Source organism: Neodiprion lecontei, chromosome 6 (genome assembly GCF_021901455.1).
Source record: "Neodiprion lecontei isolate iyNeoLeco1 chromosome 6, iyNeoLeco1.1, whole genome shotgun sequence".
Classification (NCBI taxonomy): domain Eukaryota; kingdom Metazoa; phylum Arthropoda; class Insecta; order Hymenoptera; family Diprionidae; genus Neodiprion; species Neodiprion lecontei.
In genome coordinates this window covers 31606018-31628945 of record NC_060265.1, presented here as the reverse complement: position 1 = coordinate 31628945, position 22928 = coordinate 31606018, and the positions used below count along the sequence as shown (strand labels likewise).

At 36.2% G+C, this 22928-nt stretch overlaps 2 protein-coding genes across 5 annotated transcripts in view; one reads left to right on the top strand and one right to left on the bottom strand.

Annotated features, from left to right (window-relative positions):
* LOC107225384 (EP300-interacting inhibitor of differentiation 3) overlaps positions 1–11544 on the bottom strand; it is a 19504-nt gene extending 7960 nt beyond the window's left edge. The window contains exon 1 of the mRNA XM_046744017.1: positions 11540–11544. The gene's annotated coding sequence lies outside the window, so the exon portion shown is untranslated. The remainder of the gene's footprint in view (positions 1–11539) is intronic.
* On the top strand, positions 10078–22928 carry LOC107225380 (ubiquitin carboxyl-terminal hydrolase 8). 4 transcript variants are annotated; one of them, XM_046744009.1, is made up of 13 exons: positions 10078–10155; positions 10986–11279; positions 11473–11849; positions 13292–14228; positions 14405–14580; positions 14686–14839; positions 15846–16028; positions 18615–18848; positions 19014–19118; positions 19222–19434; positions 19722–20077; positions 20552–20667; positions 22635–22928. In XM_046744009.1, the coding sequence occupies exons 1-13, from the start codon at positions 10093–10095 to the stop codon at positions 22640–22642; spliced, it is 3216 nt and encodes a 1071-aa protein (XP_046599965.1). In that variant the 5' UTR covers positions 10078–10092; the 3' UTR covers positions 22643–22928. The 4 variants fall into 4 exon arrangements, with proteins under 4 accessions (XP_046599965.1, XP_046599964.1, XP_015521316.2 ...); XM_015665830.2 differs by lacking the exons at positions 10078–10155; positions 22635–22928 and adding exons at positions 10312–10553; positions 21671–22626; XM_015665829.2 differs by lacking the exons at positions 10078–10155; positions 22635–22928 and adding exons at positions 10312–10904; positions 21671–22626.

Here is a 22928-nt window from a genome sequence, read left to right as displayed (position 1 = left end):
GTTCGGTCCGAATCAATTCGTATCCGCATACTTGTTGACGTCCCCTTTTCGAAAAGGCGAAGGTTATGTCTTGGGTGGTAACTGTATACACTTCGTCATAGGTTTCGTCGCTGTTTTTGATTTTTGTGGCTCTGCCGTCATATAAGACGTCGTATCGGTCCAGTTGACAGGAATCCTTTGGCGAGGTTTCCCAGAACGTGTTTCCTCCTTCATTATCTACGCAATTACCGTTGCTGAATTCACACGTTGTTCCGGATCGAAATATGATTTTATTTGAATTTAGATTTATTTTTGCAGTATATTCGGCTAGGCTGATCTTTACGTATCCTTGGACTATTACGTCGCTCCATGTTCCGTATTCGTCGGAGTATTGTATGCCTTCGCAGCCACTCATCACTGCGATTTCCTTTATCATGAAGATATGATTTTCCCCGTGAAATCCTTGAAGGTCTATGATGTGCTTCAATCACCATAGTTTCGCATCAGTTCGATTGTCGTTCATTTCGCATTGTGGTAGTTCCCTTGCACACAGGTTAAAGCGTCGTTCTCGTATGGCATCATTTCTTTTAAGGGACTTGTTCGATGTACTTTCTCGTCGTACGTTAGCTGTCACTCCCGCATAAGGGTTGGGTGTTTCTTTATTCTTATCTTATTGTTAGAGGTATACTAATTTATATATATGTATATGTATATATAAGTATCAGATGTGCCTAACTAAAGGTATCTATGCGCGGCATGGTTAATTATGATAATGGAATTAGTTAATAGTGTACCCGACAGTGGGTCTTGTTATGGTTTTAGTTTATTAATTCATCGTCGCCGTTGTTAGGAATTTCGATTGCCGGATCGTCGATCATAAAGTGTTGCTTGACCTTGTAATTTTGATCATCAAAAACTATTGAAAATATATCGCCATCTACGTCTTTGATCATTACTATGCTATTCGGATAATTCCCGTAATCGAAAAGATTGACGGTGGTGTATATATCGCTAACGATGTAGTCGGTATATATGCTATAGTTATAGATTCTTGGTGGCAGGTCATCGTTCCATAACAACTGGCGGGTCACGCTCTATACCCAATTTGGCATGATTCTATTGCATATTACGGCAATAATATTACCAGCTCGCCTTATTTCTAAGGTTCGCATATCTGGCTGAAATTTATCGGCGAATATTATGAGAAAATTTTCCTGGTTTGCCAAGAGCTTCATCTGCAAAATCGAAATGTTGATATAGTAGTTGAAATCATAGTGTTGATGAGGATTATTAATTGCGAGCGGTTGGTTTTTAACGGGATTTGTGTGGTTGGGTATGTCTTCTTGGAGTAGGGGAAGCGTGAGTTTTAAAATTTTTGGAGTTTATTCCTTAAGAAACTATTTGAGTTATAAGGCCTGGTACGGAAATTTCAAGTGTAACCTTCGGAAGCTTGAGGTGTTAAGTAGAAAGAGACAAATATATATGTATCTGTAAGATTGAACGTGCAAAAGAATGAGATGGGATATATTACAAAGCGTATCCTATACTCGGGGTCTCCTCTTTGTGCGGTGCTTCGTAGTCTCACTGCATAGTTCACTACCTCTGGGCTGAGAGTTGAATGTGTGCGTATGTTTGTACGTGTGTTGTGTGCCTGCGCATTACGAAGTTCTGCCGCAACTTGTGCGTTGCTGCTGAGTACAGGGTATGCATGCTTAGTGCATCCTAGACTATCTCCTGGTAGGCGAAATATATCTGCATTCGCTCGGATTAGGTTATAGACATTCTCTTTCTCCTCGGCATTTAAGTGTTCTAATCTCAATAAGGATTCCAAAGGCTCGACCCTGGCTTTGACTAGGTTGTGGGAATTTTGAACCATAAATAATCGTTTTATTTTCGGGATATTTATTTTATTAGATCGGTTTGTGTTTTGCGTAGAGATATTCCGTGGGATTGCGCATGTTATCTTCCTTTTATACTCGTCTTCGGCTGTTTTCGTATAGGATTTAAATTCGGATTCGCGTAGACTTCTTTATTTCTTGTCTTCTTTTATATTTATTTGTCTCTTGGTTTTTATTGCATCGATCTATTTCTTCTTTAAATATCGAGGTGTGTTCATTTATTACAGCCTTGTTTGCGTTGTCGGTAATATACGGTCCCATTAGTTTGATTTTATTTAATTCACTCGTTGTGGGTTTATTGGATTCACTCTGGTTTACTATAGAATTATCATTTCTTATGGATTCGTCGGAATATTTATTCTTATTTTTCTCGGACTCGTCGGAGTTACTTTTACACTTATTGTTCGTAGTTTTATTTTCGTCCTTCGCGGATTCATTGGATTCATTTGGTATTATCGCAGTTTCATTATTACTTTTCATGGATTTATCATTATCTTTCATAGACTCATTGGATTCACTTGGATTTATTGTATATTCATCATTAATTTTCATAGATTTATAGGAATATTTCGTGGATTCATTATCGTTTTTCGCAGATTCATTGGATTCATTTGGATTTATCGCATTTTCGTCATTATTTTTCATCGATTCATTGGAATATTTCGTAAATTCATTATCGTTTTTCACAGATTCATTGGATTCACCTTGGTTTATCGCAGATTCGTCATCATTTTTCATAGATTTATTGGAATATTTCGTGGATTTATTATCGTTTCTCACAGATTCATTGGATTTATTTTGATTTATCGCAGATTCGTCATTATTTTTCATAGATTTATTGGAATATTTCGTGGATTTTTTATCATTTCTCACAGATTCATTGGATTTATTTTGATTTATCGCAGATTCGTCATTATTTTTCATCGATTTATTGGAATATTTCGTAGATTTATTATCATTTTTCACAGATTCATTGGAATATTTCGTAGATTTATTATCGTTTCTCACAGATTCATTGGATTCATTTGGATTTATCGCATTTTCGTCATTATTTTTCATCGATTTATTGGAATATTTCGTAGATTTATTATCGTTTTTCGTAGATTCATTGGATTCATTTGGATTTATCGCGTTTTCGTCATTATTTTTCATCGATTTATTGGAATATTTCGTAGATTTATTATCATTTTTCACAGATTCATTGGAATATTTCATAGATTTATTATCGTTTTTCACAGATTCATTGGATTCACTTTGATTTATCGTAGATTCGTCATTACTTTTCATGGATTTATTGGAATATTTCGCAGATTTATTATCGTTTTTCACAAATTCATTAGATTCACTTTGTATTAACGTAGATTCATTATTATTTCTCATGGATTTATTATTATCTTTCATAGATTCATCGGATTCACTTGGATTTATCGCAGATTCGTCGTCATTTTTCATGGATTTATTGGAATATTTCGTAGATTCATCGGATTCATTGTCGTATTTCATGCATTCGTCGGGATATATTTGATATTTTGTGGGTATATTCTTATAATTAACGGTTTCTTTTACATTCTCACTTTTGATTTTAAAGTTTTGGGTATCTGATTCTAAGGAGTTCTCTGTTTCACTTATTTCTTCCAGGATTTGCGGTGGAATCCTCAGTCTTACTTCCGAGTCTGACGTATTAATTGCATAAAGGTACGCTTTATCATCTCGGTTTGTCACTAACGCGTTCCCTATGTAGACGTTGTCACCTGCGTCTATCAGAGGTACGTACCCTTCGGTCAACTCAGTTTTTTCGAGATTGATACGGATGCCAAGCCGTGTCCTGGATGGAATTACGATAACATCTTCCGGATTTTCGACCTTTTCCTTTCCTTTAAGAGGTTCGGAAATTTCCGTCGTTAATTCGGATTTTGTATAACCGAGACACCCGTTAGATTCTACATCCAGGAGCGGTAAAACCTCGGTGCCTAGTTCGGTCTCCGCGAGTTTGTCGCAGTTGCCAGTCTGCGCTCTATACGGAGTCGTTTTTTCCTGCCGGTTTAGAAATGGGATTTGTACGTTACCGAATTCTAATGTGCCTTTATCAAAATTTATCTGAGCTCGATTTTCGTTGAAGAACTGGGATCCTATTATTCCGTCCTGTGGGATTGGTAAATTTTCCGGAACTATATGGAATTGAGCTTCGGTTCCTATTACGTTTATGGGAACTTCTCCCATAGTTTCTACGCACGCGGGGACTATTCCGCTAAGATTAAATTTCTTTTGTTCGTTTATTTCAATTTCTGACCTTACACAGTTATTTTTTATAATGTTCAAGTCGGAGCCTGTATCCAACATGAAAGTACTCGGATTTTGTAATTCGCTCGCTTCTAATTTGATCGTGGGGATTATACTTTCTGGATTTATGATCGTATTGATTGATTTGTCATCGGAATTTTGAGGTGGATCTATAATTATTTGTTCCATATCGCTTGTAGCCAACGTCACTAGTTTTCTATCGGTACGCCCTGTATAATAGATAAGGTGCGGTTCGGTATTTTGAGAGCCTCCGAGGTCGCACCGTCGTTCGGCAGGCTCTCCCCGTTTCCCGAAAATGAGACTCGATTTTCTCGCGGCATTTGATTTGATCTATCATTTCGCTGTTTAATTGGGCATTCGCTGATTAAGTGACCGTAGTTTCTGCAATATCGACAGTGTTCGCGTGGTTGTTCTGTCTGGTATTCGTCAGGTCGGTTCGAATTGTAGGGCTGATAATTCGTTTGCGGAGTATAACGCGTTTGTCTAATTATTTGATTATCGTCGTACTGATTTGGACGCTGGTTTCCCTGTCTGAAATTTGGTTGTGACCTCTGCGGGCTAGGGTCCCTTGAATAAGTTCTTTCACGGTACGAGTTATTGCTGGGATAAATGTTTCCGCGGTATTGATTGTTCCCTTGATAGCGATTTTCGCGATATTGATTATTTCTGGGATAACCTTGTTGATTAGGGGAATTCGACCTTCGATTACTGTAATTGTCCTGGTTACTAAAATTCGAAAGTCCCTGTTGCCGATTGGGACGATTTTCTCTTGGATCGTAACCGGGTTGCGGTTGGTAATTTATTTGACGATTTTGATGTTTCAGAAATTGATTTCTCGAGTTAGTATTATTTTGAAGTTGGTAGGTGTTCGAGTTACGTCGGGGATCCGAATAAGCATCCCTCGAATTATAATTATTCCGATAGTCTGCTCGATTACCTTGGATAACATAAGTTTGATTCCGAGGTTTACGGTGGTCGTAATAGCTTTTATCTGAATTATATTGGCAATCGTATTTATTGTGGTCGTTTGCTCCACACACAACGCAATTATATGGTTGAAACATCGCGTAATTTATCGTAGCGTCCTGAATTGTGCTAGGTTGATCTCCTCGTCTAAGTTGGATTTTAATTTTCTCCTGTTTTTCTATTTTCATCGCCGCGTCGACCAGTTCTTTCAGAGTACCGGGTATTGTGGGGATTTTTCCGTCGATTTCAGGTCTTAATCCGCGCAGAAAAGCGGCTTTGCCGTCCGCTTCGGTATTTCGCGTAAAAATTTCGAAATCGTCCGTACGTTGTTCTTGCAAGAATGCCTGTCTTATATTTTCCATCGCTTCGCGTACCCTCGAGGCGTACGTCACGACGTCTTCATTCTGTCTTTGGAAAATTTTCCCTAGTTCACCCTGACACAGATTAACGGATTTCGCTGGTCCATAAAGCTCATTTATTCGCGCGGTTAATTCGTCTACGGTATCGAACCGTTCGTTCTCGATCACACGTCGAGCTACTCCCTTGATTTTATTACGTATTATTCGCGCGAGGCTTAATTCGACTTGAGGCGGGACCATTTCGCGTGCATCCTTGCATCCCTGCACAAAACTTCTAACCTGGGACGGATTGCCGTCAAACACCGGGACTGCCTCTAAGGCATCCTTAATTGAGATATAATGATAAGTCGGTGCTGGTAAGGCGGTTGCGCCTGTACTTGCAACGGGTTCGCTCACCATTTTAAATTCCTGAGGAATCTTAATATGTGTTTGGGATTGGTTTTCCGAATCAGGCGTTTGAATAAGTATTTGAGTGGGTTTTTCTGTTTTTCTCGAGTTCTCCGGAGAATTTTTATTCGTTGAATTAGAGTTTTGGCTGGAGATTTGCGACTGTTCAGGATTTAGACCTGAGGTTCCCGACGCGTTCGTCTCCTCTAAATTTTCTAATTGTCCTTCGAATAATTGGGTGCCCTGCGTACTAACTTGTGATCTGAGTCGTCGGTCTGAAGGCGGACTATGTACTACGGCTGTGCGTTTTTTATCGGCAGGAGGGTCTTCCTTTCCCATTTAATGTTGGGATTGCACAATCTTTTGTTAATAAGGTTTATTTTGAATTTTAGATCCCGTGTCGGAGAAAAGGAGGTAGGAATCGTTGGAAGTTTGAACGGGAGGTATTTAGAAATAATTTTCGCCTTTTTCCTAATCCTTGCGTCTTCTTCGCTAATCGTTCTGGGTCGCGTTGGGGGCTCGAACAGCTTATTTCTTTCTTTTATTCGTTCTTCTGTATTTCCCTTGCAATAGCAAATATCTTCAGAAGTTCTGATGGTGTGGTTAGAATTCTGCGGTTTATTGAGATAAGGCTCCTTTACAGAGTCCGGAATTTCGTGCGGATCGCTTAATATAATCGGCTGAGTATATTGTTCCCAAAGCTTCGCTATGGTTCCGCGTTTTCCTCCGTTTATTTCGTTCGATTTTGGGAGCATTCGTTATGAGAACAAAGGGTATTTGTCAGAGGTTTCGATTAAAGGTTGAAATCCTGGTTCGACAGAGTATTTCGATGAAAACGAGGGATCTCGGCGATACAAGATCCCAGTAGTTGCGATATTGAAGAAATATTTGAATGGGAAATTTCCAGAGCGGATGGAAAAATTCTTGATTGACTCATTGATTTTTAGGATTTTGGCGAGTTAACGGGTATTAAAATTCGAGTTCGTTTAGTCATTTTATTAAATCGAGCGAGATTAGGGTGATTTTCAGTTCGTGTTGGTAGCGCGCAAAAACTCCGCCGTCCGTCGGTCGCTACTCGCGTCACAAAAAGTTTTTCGCGATTATAACGTTTGGTTTCCCGGCCGATGCACCAGAAAATTTTTATATGTGACGTCGGAACGGTACCTAGTGGAAATCTCCAGATGTTAGACACCGGAAACATTCACACGCAGCTACAGCCAGACTCACATCAGTAGTTTGGGTCACCAATTACCGATTAAGTATTGAAATACACCGGACAACGGGCATTCTGTCGCTCTAGTCGAACGAACCGAAGAGGGAGAAATTGTTGGATAAAAGATTTAATTTGGCTTACCTTTTTGAGAGTATTCTGGATGCGATGACTTGTAGATTGGTGAGAGGTTTTAGTGGAATAACTGACTTTAATATTTGGATATTTTGACTAACTTGGTTTATTTTATAAGTTTGATATTTAAAAGTCACAAACGCAGAGTTACACAGTGTAAGATCTTAGACTTAGTAAAAATGGAGTTGAAGCTCGCTGAACTTTTGGGCAGAGTAACGTTGTATGAAAGTTTTAATGCAAAAGGCTAAAGGATTTTACCGCGAGATTTATTTGACGATTTTGACTAACTTGGTTTATTTTATAAGTTTGATATTTAAAAGTCACAAACGCAGAGTTACACAGTGTAAGATCTTAGACTTAGTAAAAATGGAGTTGAAGCTCGCTGAACTTTTGGGCAGAGTAACGTTGTATGAAAGTTTTAATGCAAAAGGCTAAAGGATTTTACCGCGAGACTGTACCGGAACTAGATGACGAATCTGGAGGTAGAAACACAAGAGAGCGATCGAGTGATCGGTCGCCGTTTTTATAGGGGTCGATCGTTGCGCAGAACGATCCCCCTCTCTAGTTTTTTGGTCGCCTTTGCGCACCTCCCCTCTTTTCTAGGAATTCTAATTAGGGCACGACATCTTCGCCGCATGCACGCCTGTGATCTTATTTCTTTAGCTATTACTATATTGTAGGTTTTTACGTATGGTATATCGCTGCTTGGTGCGGTGGTGTAGGTGCGTGGACTTGGTTCCGTAGTTCTCCGAACTGCGTGAGCTTTTCGTTGTGTCGCCAGCCCCCTTTGTGGCGCCAGCCCCCTTTGTGGCGCCAGCCCCTTTGTGGCGCCCGTCAGCCACTTAACTACCTGTCTACCTCTGAATGTTTTTGCTATCTTGCTCGTTACAAAGCCCATATTTCATTTTGGTTACCTGTCGTTTGTTAGTTTTATAGTTATATCTATATAGAATTGTATATGTATTATAGTCGACTACTGTCGTTGTTAGTTTTATAGTTGTATCTATATAGAATTGCATATGTATTAAAGTCGACTACTGTCGTTGTTAATCTGGAGTACAATAGCAATTGTTTATGAACATAGTTTGTTATTTGTTTAACATTATTAGAATCACGCTGCTGCGAATATCTTTAGTTGTTTGTGTTATAACTATCTTAACAGATTTAGAATACTTAGTAATTTGATGATTCATAGCTTTAGAGCAGGTTTACATGTGTGCTTTTGTATATGATTCCCTTCTGTAGTTGTTAATTCTTATATTGATATAAATCGGCTTGGAAGCTTCTAGAACGTTTTCGTTTCGTCGGTAAGTTTCCTAATGTATTCTCTAGGTAAGGCCCTGTATGGCTCCACATTGGAGATCTGCATTGCCTTCAAAACGTTGCGCGTGTTGCCTACAATACGGCGTTGCGGAAGAAGGTATAGTTCATGCTGGGTAATTAGCATTCACGGTTTGATGGTTTTGCAGTCTCTGGTTTTATGGGTTATTGCAGCAGTGCTATCTTTACATTATATTGGTTATGCATTTATCTATGGTTTTACAATCTTCTATACTCCGGGCTATGTAGTAAAGCGTATGTTGCTTATAGTATAGCTCTCACCTCCGAATGCACAAATGGCATTGTTGAGTGCTATATAATAATTGAGTATAATTGTGTTAGTTAATTATAGTGTTAATATGATAGTGATATATAATAACGCATAATAGTATTATAGTTCTCTGTGGTACGAAGATCTCGTAACATGGTTTTTAAGCCTTGGCTAGTGAATTTCATAGTTATTTCCATCTAGGGATATTCCAAATAGTTAGACAGTTGTTTTAATTTCTTATGGTTACAAGATTCTCGTACTTCGAGTTTGGTTAGTTGATAAAAGTAACATGCAGTAATAATAGTCGATAAAACATACGGACGTTCCGGTCGGATGTTACACGTTCGTAGATTTACCATAGCAGCGCCATCTATTGATTACTTACTCAACCCAGTCGAAAGGTATCGACATCTGTTAGAATCATTCGGAGTTGACAGATAATTGTGACTGTCAAATAATAACAGACAAATAATTAGCAATATATTATAATTGCGACTATAATTTGAGATTTAAACTATCCTATCTCTCAAGTTGGATCGAACTGCACATGGTGTGCGTATTTTATTATAATCGGTTAAGTGGTTTAGGAGTCCATTGAGGACAAACATCGTGACACGAGATTTATATATATTAAGAAGATGATAATAATATGTGAAAAAAATATCCAAATTACACAGATGATATGAAGGAATTCGATAATATAAGACTATTAATAGTACGGTAAAAAATTGCCGTAAATCACAAATCGAAATAGAGACATGTGTTCTTATAAAGTGCGTGGAAAGAATAATATCGTCAGAAAAATATAACCTAAAGCTTACCAATATTGAAAAAATAAGGATATAAGTACTCACATGGATGTAAAAAAGCAGTCGAAACTCTACAAAAGCATCTGATGTTACGAAATATAACTTCAAACCCATAGTTACCGCATCAAATACATGTATAATATGAGGTGATATATACCAATTGGTTTATATGCCTCAGGAAGTAAAAATATGCATTCAGTCGCGTGTTTCCCGCCGTTTGCTGTCAAATTTGTCACACCAATAATTCTTGTTCGTTATGCCATATGCCATGGAATATGGCTTATGGATCTTTATGTAGATTGAAATCCATAATCCATAGGCAGAATGCATAAACCATACGGACTGGCCTTTTGCAATTGCGCATGTGCTACGGCTTCTGCATTCTGCCTATGGCCTCTGTAATTTTATGTGCTCCAGCCTTAATTCTGCCGCAAAGTGCTGCCGAACACGGTCTTTCATGATCGGATGCTACATGAAATGCTACGGATGTGTTGAGGTCCGTGAACAGAATGCTGCCTGGGTAGTTATGCAATAGTCCCCGGAGTTTGCCCAATCCAGGCGCACCTAACGTACGACCATCGTACGACAGCTCCTCATTCAACACTAAATTGCTTTGTATTCCATTCCTCATACTGGCAATCGTTGGTCATTTACAGGTGTTTGATAACACAATTGCAATGTTTGATAACTCGACCGCTTATTCAGGAAAATTGAAACAATTGTAGTTAGGCATAAAACCGATAGCATAATTGACCAATCAGAGCATTTTTGCTGCTGATGCATTAAGACCGTGATATAGTCAGATCCAGTTGAATACCTCCGTGTGCGCGGTACGCGTTTGAGGTGGAGTATATTTCAGTGCCTTCGATTACCTGCGTTGACTTTAATTATTTGTCACCTGTCAGTTGGGAGTTGCGGGTAACTGTATCTTTCTGTTTCCACTGTTAAAACACTAGTATGTTCAAATCAACGACGAAAGAGACGTGAAAGCAAATGTCACCGTTTCTATAACCACCAATGTTGTGTGACGTACATACCTTTCATGAGGCATACTACGTATTTGTAATGATCGGATCTGTAGAATCCTCGAAATACAGTCAACTAATAGAAGCTTGGCTTTATCCCAAACTCACAGATACCGATTTTTTAGTTCGTATTATATAAAAAAAAAGTTATTAAAACATGTTGAACCGTGTTCAATGTGTACCAATTTTCATGAAACTTCACGATGTCGGTGCAACTTTCAATTGATCATTGGAATAACTAGTTGTACGAACCTCAATTTCCAAATCGTCTGTTTCAAACGTTGGTTAAGCAGAAGACCCGACTGACTTTTTAATTTAAAAACAGAATCCTACAGTGACAATGCCAAGTACTGTACCCACTTGTCCGCTTCATTGTGCCACATGTTTCGAAGATTTAACGAGCCAAGCAGAAGTTAAATTCGAAAAAAAAAATCCTAAGATGGTATGCAAATCTTTGGGAAAATTACTGGATGAAGGAAAGAAACACAGATTGACTGGAGATGATGAAATGGCTTATATAGTTTATATGCGATGGATTCACTGCATTCGCTGGCTCCAAAAAACGCCTGATTTTACAGAAAACAAAGATTTTCTCAAGCCTTATGTTTCGGGGTCTAAGGTAATCCTGGGCAAAAGTTATAGATTTTGGTAGATGGCAGAAAATGTTAGGTTGACCTATTTCCAACATTTTTTTTTAATAGTACATTATCCAGCCCTCATACCTTTTAGGAAAAATTGCTTGACTTTTGAGCAGTATTGATTTTTCGAAAATCATTACTTAAATTAGGCAGCTAAGTGTGTGTGATTTACAGGTAAAGGAGATACTAAGTCTTTTGGAGGAAATTGCTGACAGATTGAAAAACAGGTATAAGGTGAAACGATTGGAAGAGAATACTAAACAGATACTGAATACTGTTGAAAAGGTGATAATTGAAAGCGATCACATGAACGATGATGATTTGTTAAATGAAGTTGGGGATATCGAGCTGAATTTACCCGACACACCGACGGATGACCCAGATACCAAACTGACTGAAACGTCGATAACATGCATGGAGATGTTTCAAGAAATGCAAAAACTGGTTGATCGAATAATAATAATTGATATTAGACCGCGAGGAGATTTTCAAAATTCACATATCAGAAGCGATCAATGCATAAACATTCCAACTGACCTAATAAAGACTGGGTAAACACACAGTTTTCATTGGCTTTAAATGAGATACTCTTCCAGGGTGTATACGCACTGGAGAAATGCCAGAAATTTTTCTTACTGGGGAAAAACTGAAATTTTCTGGTACTCTGTGATAGTAAGATAAATTTTGCACAATTAGTGCACAATTCATGTTTTGTTTAGAAAAATTTTTTCCCATTATGCCTGGTTGACATAGTGTAATAATATCGTTTGTCTAATGGTATAAAGACATATGCACCAAAGATGCGAATTTCTCGGAAGAAAAAATCTGTTAAAAAATTAGACGTAAAAATTACAGAGGTTAATGGCCCTCTGTTTGGTGGATATGCCCTTTTGCACCAAAAAATATTTTTATTTATCACACTTATAAATGATATCAGGTTGCATCCGCCATTTTTGTGTTTTTTTCGCGACCAATGCAAAACCCTTCAAAATATGAAGATTTCTCAATTTTGAAAAAAAATTTACAATTGCGTCTTTTGTCAAAAAATATGGTTGGACGTAAGGGTATAAGATCGTATTCGCCAACTTATTTTAAAGCTTTGAAAACCTTTCGAATGTAAAGATTTATTGATTTCGGAAAGGATAAAAATTTTTTTTTCACAAATAATTATATCGGACATAACAGTACAAGGGCGTATTCGCCAATTTATTTTTTCTTGCAAACGCTTTAAAAATCTTTGAAAAGTAAAGATTCATTTATTTTGGGAAGAATGTTTAAAATTTTTATTTTCTCAAAAAATAACATCATACGCAACGGTATAAGGTTGTATGTGGGAAAATGCGACCTTACACCATTAGAGAACATGATTATTTTTCATAAACTTTGTGATTAAAGGGCATACCGACCGTACGTACGACGCTCTACATTAACTACATTTTTGAATTTCAATGTTTTCGAATGTATGCTCATATTTTTCGCTTAAATACGATCGAGGAAAAAAAATATGCCTTTTTATCTTTACATGTGGTAAAAGCTCGTATAATGACACATACATCCTTATACCATTAGACATACGATGAACCTGATGTGAAAATAAAGGTTCTAAAATATTTTACACATTTAAATTATCAATGTACCCTGAAATTCTTAACATGGTGATGAAAAGCTCCCGCACGCATTCCTGTGATCTCAAATTTTATTGATAGAATTTCGTATTTTGCAAGCTATAAATAACATTCATGAAAATTAAAGCGCGATGTTATAAAAGTATATAAAAGGCTTGTAATTTCCTCGATATGCAGAGTAATATCAATAATCTATGTCTAGGCACTTGGGAGAAACATATTTTTCACTGGGAAATTCTAGAAAAACCCGGTATTTTTTTTTTTTTTTATTCCCAAATACACCCAGTCTTCATACTGATTCTTGAATTGTTATTTATTAAACGAATGAAACATGTCGCTGGTTATTTCTAGTATTTCTAATATTTCAGAATACTAGCTACCGATCTTTTTAAACGATTGAACGGGGATGAGAGAACATGTCGAGTTATTCGGCACAGAGCTCGGGAATACTGCGATCTGATAGTATTGTTAGATTGGCAGTCCACTAAAGCCTCGTTACAATCAACCAATCAATTGAACGTGCTGAGGAATATACTGCTTGATTGGGATCCAGGTGTAGCTTATAAGAGGATAGTTGTGCTGCACGGAGGATACAAAGAATGGTTAACTTGTTTCCCTACATTTACAACAAATCCTGGTGTAATGCCCCCTGATATTGAAGATGACAGCATGGCAGGAATCTTGGAGGAAGTTGAATACCCAGAGTGGAACCAATCGGACGAAGACCAACCAATGTCAGAAATAAAGGTTAAGCAGATTCCGGCGAGGAGTTTGAAACCTATGTTAAATGAGAAGAAAGATTCGCAAATTATATATTCCAATACTTTGGATAATCGAAATAGTGATCGAGTAAATACTTTATACAGCAATAAAAAGAACAGCAAATACTCTGCTACACTGACTGGCACATTAAAAATCCAAGCAGACCCTATCGATGATCAGCCAAAAGCTATAATTTTACCAAAAAAGATTGCAGAAATTTCGCATCCAAGCGGTTTACGAGTCAGCCAGAATGATGAAGTACAAAGTATAATAATTGAATCTGCAGAAAGCAACGTTAAAAAACCAACAGTCGATCGCAGTAGTAAACCTAACATTGAAAAAACCTATGATTTGGACTCCGAGAAGGTGCTAAACTTATTAAGGTTCAAACGTGATACAGTAAACACTCAGTTGAAATTGGCAAAAAAAAAGTTATTGTTGGAGAGTCAGTTAGTTCGTAGAGATAATGACGATGTTAGCACGCAACTGGAGACTGAAACATCGAAAGAAACCCTAACCATAAATGAGGCTATGATTGAAAAAGTAAGTGAATTTCACAAAAATAGAAACCCTGCAATCAGATCTCTGTTTTCATTACTAAGTTTTGCTTTACTAAGTTCGTTAATAAGCGACAGAGGATAGTGATGTGCCTAAAGTTTTATAAACTCAGGTACTGTATAAAAACACTGCATAAAAGTACTGCTTTTTCTTATATATAGATGAAACAAATCTCAATTATTAAAGAAGCATTAGACAGATGCAAACGGGATGGAATCAAAGTGAACCCTAAACATCACGACGAAGAAGTTAGACTTGAGCTTGATATTGGCGTTGCTGAGCAGGAAGCCCAATATCTGGCCATTGAGCAAAGAGTACTTGTAAGCGAACGGGATAAGTAAGTGACCAAGTAGGATCTTGCGACACTATGGAGTTTAATGGTATGACTCATTTTTTTTCTTTTTGTAACAACTGTCTATGTCGACATGTATTTGATTATTAGAAAGCTTGAAGAAAATGAAGAAATGAAACGAAAAAATATGTCTACTCCACCAACTGCTATTGAAAAGGATACGAAAAAAACCCCATTAAAACAGGATGGACAAATAAGGAACAGTGCTCTTAAACGATCATATTCTAGTCCAAACCTCGTGAAGGTAAAGAAGTTAAAGACACAATACAAAGTAAATATCTGCTTTTAACTTGCTCATTAATAACAGATGGATTGAAATTCAAACAATGGTAGCCCATAATTGCCTTTGTACAAAGATGGTCTCTTGAAATAGACATTTTGCACTTACAGTGCGAGCCAACTCATATAATTTCAATGCGTTTAAGCTAATATAGAACAGCGTCGCCCTGAATGCACTGAAGCGGTCCGCTCCAAGGCATCCGCATGGTATGTTGAAAGTACTCTCGTATGACTGGGGTTGCATTGTATTGACATTTCTGACTTAGACTGGCCCTGAGTATATCAATGCAGCTACACTCTTTTGCGCGAGAGATCCACATTGTAATGAATATTTTTGTTCAATTTAGTTAGAGCTCTCTGTTTCAAACGTCCAGCAGGGATAGCATATCATGCTATTCAGTTTTATCATTTTGTGCACAGTCTATCATTCTCTCATTCATGACGTATGCCTTGGTTGATATCCATTTTTACACTCACAACTATCATGGCTAATTTTTTCTCCCTCTTTACAATTCGTGAAGACAACTTTTTCTATCAAGAAGATAACATTCCACAACGAACGGCATCTAGCCAATGAATTTGCACAATTTATATTTTGAATAATTCTGCGGACGAGTAAAAGCTCGTCAAAACATTTATCAAATTAAAAAATATTGTCTGGAGCATGTTACAGCATCCTGAAGTATTACAAAAATTTCAAGCCCTCAGTTCTCATAGCATACAGAATTTGTATAAAGAATTTTTATTTTTGTATTTATCTATTTCGGAGTCATCTTGTGCAATCCGGCTACAGATTGTCATTAATTGTATAAGCTGTGACTTACATACTTGAATACTTTGTTGTCCGCAAAAGACAAAGACAAATACGATTCCTATGGGGATGCATAAGAATATAAAATTTCATCAACTTTCCCAATCGGCGTATGTTTTCCTATCTTGAAGTGAACATATTCATTTGGTCCATATACCAGTTGGAAACTCGTAATGAGTCGGCGACCCGAGGTCTTGACTGTAAAACACCGCAAGTGGACAGAACATCAAAGCCTCTGGTACAACATGAACATAAAAATAATATTATGAACAATACCTTTATCAACACTCAACCTCTGAGAAGGGATCGGGAACAGAGGATGAATCCAGTGTTCGGAAACATGGTAATAGAATGATCTTTATAATTCAAATATAACTTTACTTCAAATTGGCCCACCGTTTTATCATGGAATATATCATTATACTGCCAATAAAAACTGTGCAGTTAGTCGAAACGTTCTGGGTGTACCTGTTACGAATATATGCAGTCTGATAAATGGAACGGTTCAATAGTTCATTTACCAACATATACTAAAAAAAATTATAATGATTAAGTGTGCTAAACTTGACAGGACCTAATGAAAAAGACGTATCTCAACTAGATAAATAATAAAGACTGATTGAGACTAACGGCTAAGTTGCAGTTGAGTGAAAATAATGTTTTGGCATATGCATCTTTGTGATATTTTCTTATAAGCCCACATGCCGACCCATGTCTTTTATAAACAGTAGTGTTGAGATTTTTTATCTGTTTCGTTTCCTAGAAATGCTTTTTTAACTGGTACCCGTCGAATTATCAGTCATTTTTTATAGTAACTAAAAATAGCACTTCTTCACATGTTGCGTCCTTAATCATAGTTTTATTTTGGTATGGATCGTTCAGACGATGCTATTATACGAATAATAGAAAGTCGCGGATCAGGATTCTATATAAAATGAATGCAGAAGTCGAACCATAATTAGCGTTCTCAATATCTGATGACATTTAATCATCAATATCACAGATAACGAGCACAAAACTCAAATTATCTGCTACTGCGATATTTTTCTGTGATGTATAAATAAATTGACACTTTCAGCCTTAGATTTCAATAATTTATGTACCCAACATGGATATCATTTTTTTTAATCTTATCAAAGAGTAGAGGCCATAAAGATCTTCTATTAACATAATTTAATATCGTACCAAAATGATATATAAATGTGTAAAGTTTGAATATCAGATCTTGCTTGGCACAGTTGAGTTTTCAAAACGTTTCGAAGAGTTATTAAAATGTAAAATGTTATCAGAATCCATTGATCACGTGTGCAGGAGATATTATGATCAAATTGAGATAACAAAGTTATGTGCTAGTTACCCAGCAGTTTCCGATGTTAATTTAGTTTGGTTAAGCAGCGACTGCTCAACTAATATGAATTCTCATAATACGTGATATTTAGCAATTTGTGATTGATCATTTCTGAGATAGGCCCTTTCATTCATTGCATTTTCTCTTAGTATCTGTACTCTCAGATGTGTGCGCACAGTAGCTGTGTTTATGCAAGTGATTTATCTCAATTCCCAAGCATTATAGAAGAGTACAATAGCATTTGCGAAAAGCATCTCAAGAGAAGATGGTCCAAATCAAATTCCTCAATGTAGTTGACAATAGCAATCCTGTGAGTATTTGATTCCATTTCTATTCACTGCTTCATTGCAAGGTAAAATATTATTTTAGTTGTCATTGTGTCAAAATAATTACCACCTCGGCAAACATGTGGTGAAAGATCTTTAGATTCGGCTACCGAGTAGGTATCATTGGTTACCTGACCTTGCGCCTCTTATCAGATACGTAGATAGCAGGAATAATGTACTTGATTGTTGAAATGTTACTTGTATAATCCATATTCTACTTCCCTTGATATAGTGCAATTAGTACCATGATACTGTTTCAACGGAATAGCATGACTTCTATTTTTTGCAACTAACTACAGCTTAAACAGTATCAAAGTACCAGAATCATGCTGCTCTTTAAGTTGAACCCAAGATGCTACTAAGCATATCCAATCGATCCCTGACAGGCCAAAGCCGTGAAAACGAAAATAAACCCATCTTTGGTCCCTGAATAACAGACATTCAAATCTAACTTTGATTCCGAATAAGGATTATATTAGTATACATATACGCAGATTGTGTAGGCACAATATTCCACGTGCTACATGGTCACGTTTGCCAATTAGTAGACACATAGATGTATATGAAAGCATGGGAGATCATGCAGGGCTTCCCAATCCAATCTAATGACTAATGTTCAATATATACATCCCTTCCAAGAGACCACAATGAAAAAAAACTGTAATTACTGCCCTACCTACCCAGGTACCAGGTGTTTCTGGATATCACTTTATTTTCTGGAAAAAGAATAGAAAATTCACGTGGTTTCTGGGGTTCGCAACATTTGTTGTATTGTGTGTACACATAGCTGCAGGAATAATTTTTACGGCGTATGAATTTTGCTTCTTTATCATGTCGGCTACATTTCTATGTTTATATATGGTATATTTCTATGTCCAGTAATGTTTGCCTTTTGAAATTCAAAAATTGCGATACATCGGTTCAATTCAATTTTCACATCACTATTTTAATTGTTATTTCCCATAAAAAAAATATGTTGCCCTTGAGAAAACAAAAAATTAGTTACTTCTTGGTTTAATTTTTCACTTTTATGCATCAAATTTTAAATGAAATTAATATTCTTACCGCCAAAAAAATATGGTTTATACAAGAGTACATAGAAAGCTATCATCCCAATACATCATCAGTTATTTCAAGAAGGTAAATAAAGGCGATTAGTGAAATTATTTCTTATTAATCATTAGTAATGATAGGCTTTGAAATAATTCTTTGTAAAATGCCAGTATTCACCTTGCTTAATTTCAACTGACTTCAGCATCCTGGTATAACTGGACTCAAAAACCTTGGAAACTCTTGCTACATGAACAGTATAATTCAGTGTCTGAGTAACACGACTAGCTTGGCAAGATATTTCATCCACGGACTTTATACCGACGATTTAAATACAAAAAACAAAAAGACCCAAGGCCAAGTTGTTGAAGAAGTCGCGCAAGTGATCAAAGCGCTTTGGTGTGGTCATTATCGAAGTATATCACCCAGGGATCTCAAGGTATAGTGACAAAGATTTATACAGAGATGTTTAATGTAATTAATCTAAGCTGATAAACAAATATTTTATTGTATGCTGATAATAGCATAATATTTTCATCAAAGTTGTAAATTTCACTGGAATAAAAAAAAAGCCAAAACGATTCGTAATTTAAAATTTTATCAGGTAGCAATTGGGCAGTACAAAATGCAGTTCGAGAGTTATGAACAACAAGATTCTCACGAATTTTTAACATTCCTGTTAGACTGGATGCATAACGATCTCAAAACGGTAGGAATAAAGAAATGAACTGGCTCACATCGTTTTAAAATTCGCAATAACGATACAATTCTTAATAAATGAATCATATTACCAATTACCAATCCTCCCACAGAAGGCAAAACCGGAAGTAGATCGCCTGATTAGTAACGCAGACAAGGAATGGGATAAAGCTCTGGATGGTCAAACTTCTATAATATCTCAATTGTTTTTCGGTCAACTCAGATCCACCATCAGCTGTGCTACATGTGGAAACAGCAGCACAACCTATGAAAGTTTCAACAGTCTGACATTATCTCTTCCAGACACCAATCGATGTACTCTAGATGTACGTCATCTACTTAATAAGTTTCATTGTTAGCCAAGCAAAATTATTGAGCATTAATACATTATTGTCTTGTTGATGCTGTAAAGTACCCAATTTGTATCTTCGCCATGAAGTCGCGATCTACTGGAACCGAAGTTTTCCAGGAATTTTTGTACTTCTGTCTCTTGCGATTGCTTGCTGCAGTTTTCAGATCTCATTTTAATATAAAGATTTTTATAATACTTGCCTCCGGAATGAAGTTCTCCCGAGAGAGGTAAATAAAGTGATTACAATAATCTCTCTTTCAGGATTGCATAAGGAAGTATGTAAGCGGACAACGAGTTTCAGGATGGAGATGTCCAAGCTGTAAAACTGCAAGAGACGCGACAAAAAAGTTTGACTTTGTTAAACTGGCACCGATAATAGTAATTCACCTAAATAGGTTTGGCGAGACTGGTGGATGGATACAAAAAATAAATACTGCGGTCGATTTCCCCCTTGTTTCACTTGATCTAAGGAGTTATGTGGCATACGATTCTGGAAGTAACATTAATACGCCAAACTCTTATCAACAAACTTACAATTTGTATGCGGTTTCGAATCATTATGGAACTATGGATGGTGGCCATTACACTGCCTACTGTAACAGCGCTTCGCAAAATAAGTCAGTACCTAAAACAAGAATATTTGCGTCCTAATTTTAACTTGAGATTCACAACGATTGTTGTGAACTAGGGAGATTTTATAAAAACGAAAAAAGAAAAATAATAAATAAAATTGATGTATTTTGAAATAATATTTAGATCATTCTACAAGATAATTATTTTCAAATTATCTAGAAAAAAAATTCTACGTTACTTTGAGCTTTGTTTACCTCATGATTCTCAGATACACACACATTTTCATGAAGTGCAAAACAAGATCTATGTCTTGGATTCGATATTATATAGTTTTGTAAAGCGAATTATGGATTTCAAAATCTTTCTACAAAAATTTGTATTTGTATCTAGTACAGCTATAAAATCTAGTAGACAGCTAGATGAACTGAAAATAACTTGAAGATTTGTTCCGATTTATCTTAATTTTGTGACTGTATCACTTTAGTTTTACTTAACAATAGATATTCTCTTATTTTCAGATGGTATAAATACGATGATCATACTGTGCGAGAGGTACCGCCGAGTGAGGTGAAATCACAAACTGCAAGTGCTTACTTACTCTTCTACACATCTGTTCGAAATTCACCTTACATAGGCATGTAGCCAAATATTAATATCTAAGAATAAACAACTAATTTAAAAATAAGAAACAATGTATGGGATCTGTCAGAATAGAAATGGAAAAAGCGCAAAGAAACATAAACTTCGCACTCATCGAATCGAAGTTAAATTTAGTAATCTTGAACAATTGTTCAATTAATGCAAAGCTGGTGCCCGATTTCTTATTGACAGACTGCATATCATTAGTGTTATATATTTTGACCAGAACAATATGTTGTGGGTATGCCAGAAATTTAATATCCATGCAGCACTTGCAAATATAAACGTTAGTGTGAAATACATACGCTTTAATACATTTAAATCATATTTTGCTTTACGTATCTATATACAAGGACCGTACCTCTTACGTTCACGTGTTTCTACATTTATTCAACATTACCGCCTATCGTTCGATAGCGCGACGATTAATATTCATTAATTTTTCATCTTATTCTCTGACTTGGCGTTAAAAGCATATCATCACATCAACTATTGGGCTGCATACTTTTACCTTGATATATATTTTTCAATTAATTTATTCTTACTGTGTTACTAGTGGCTAAACGACTGAGTTACTTATATCCCAATTACTTGACTTGTTGGATGCTCACCACCTCACCTTCAGAAAGTAGTTGGATCTGACAATATAATTATACACACTACGATTGCAGCATAAGTCAGATATCTAATATTTTTGCCAAGACTTATTGATTTTTTATTTTACTTTATTTCTATGTTCGTATCAGACATGTTCTTTGTAAACATAAGCCCAAGTATAAATATATAATAATCGCAGCACTCGAAAATGTGTCATCCATAATGACAATCTTTGACAGTACGGCTACTTTTTTCCAACCCACTCAGATATTGTTCATAATAGACCACATTTCAGTACTAATTAAAAGTATTTTACACACATCGTAAATTTGGTAAAATTTTTAAATCAATCATGTGTGGTGAATTTTTTTTCACAAATTCATATAACTTGGATTAAACAGGTCTAGCAAAACTCATAATCCACAGAAGTATGTACAATAACCTACAAAAAAATAAGAATTGCGGGCATTGGGTATTTAATGGAACTGAAAAAAAATGTCCACAGTCTCAATACGAACGGGTTATCTTACCATAGAATCGCAGGTTAGTTATAACCTTAGTTTCTGTGTATTGTTATTACTAAACTGATTTGGGAAAAGTAGGTACACGCCGGTTAGTTTTAATTTTAAAATCTGTATATTCTAATTACTGAAACGATTCTGGAAAAGTAGGTACACATGGAGTAGCACAAATGATTGATCTCATATGATTTTGTCATTGAGACTTGCAAAAAAGAAAAGATGTCCAACGCTATTAAGTAGCAGATACCCACTATGCAAATTTTGCTGAAAGTTTTTTTCATATCTTTATAAATTATTTAAATGTAGAGATAACATTGAAGGTGTCGAGTGAGTGAAAAAATTATTTAATTATTTTTTTTATTTCTTCTGCTAAACCCTACCGTCCCAAAGAGAACAAAAATGGAAGATTCATGGCGTTGCAAAGTTTAGTGAAAATCAATACTCTTTTGAACCACCAACTTTTTTGCCATACCTACCTGATCTTAGTTATATAAAGTATTGATAAAAAATTTTATCCACTGCAAGGGAAAACGCAGTCTAGTCTCAACTAGTACTTAAGGGGAGTGTCCCATCTCTGTACGCTACAGTAAGAGTTGTTTTGTAATTCGAAAAAAATGAAACTGCAGTGCAAGCAATTATTTCCGAATTTTCAACGCATGTTTATTATTAAAGTAAAACCGAATGATATTTTATTCCGCACACATGTGGCTATCGTTCGATGAATCAGTAAGTAGACAAAATTTTTCTTAAGAAAATGGTCAATTGCCGAACAAATTTTTTTTACATGTTTATTGAACGATACCTACATGTATGAGAACCGAAATGCCGTTTATTTCTTTTTCAGAGAAATAGAAATGAATAAATCCGGCACATCAGCAGATCTGTGGCGTCACGGACGAGGAAGGTCGGGAGGCGGAATTTTTCGTAAAAATGATTGACCACTTTTTTTTTGAAAACCTAATATATCAATAAACATACACAAAAAATTCGGAACTAATTTTTTTCATATTACTAAAAAAAACTCATTTTAGCGGGCAGAAATAGGACAACCCCTTGAATGTGACCAATTATAAGCGCGGATGTCTGAGAATTCGAAAAAAAATGAGTTAACTGACGGAAAATGCCGTAAATACATTTA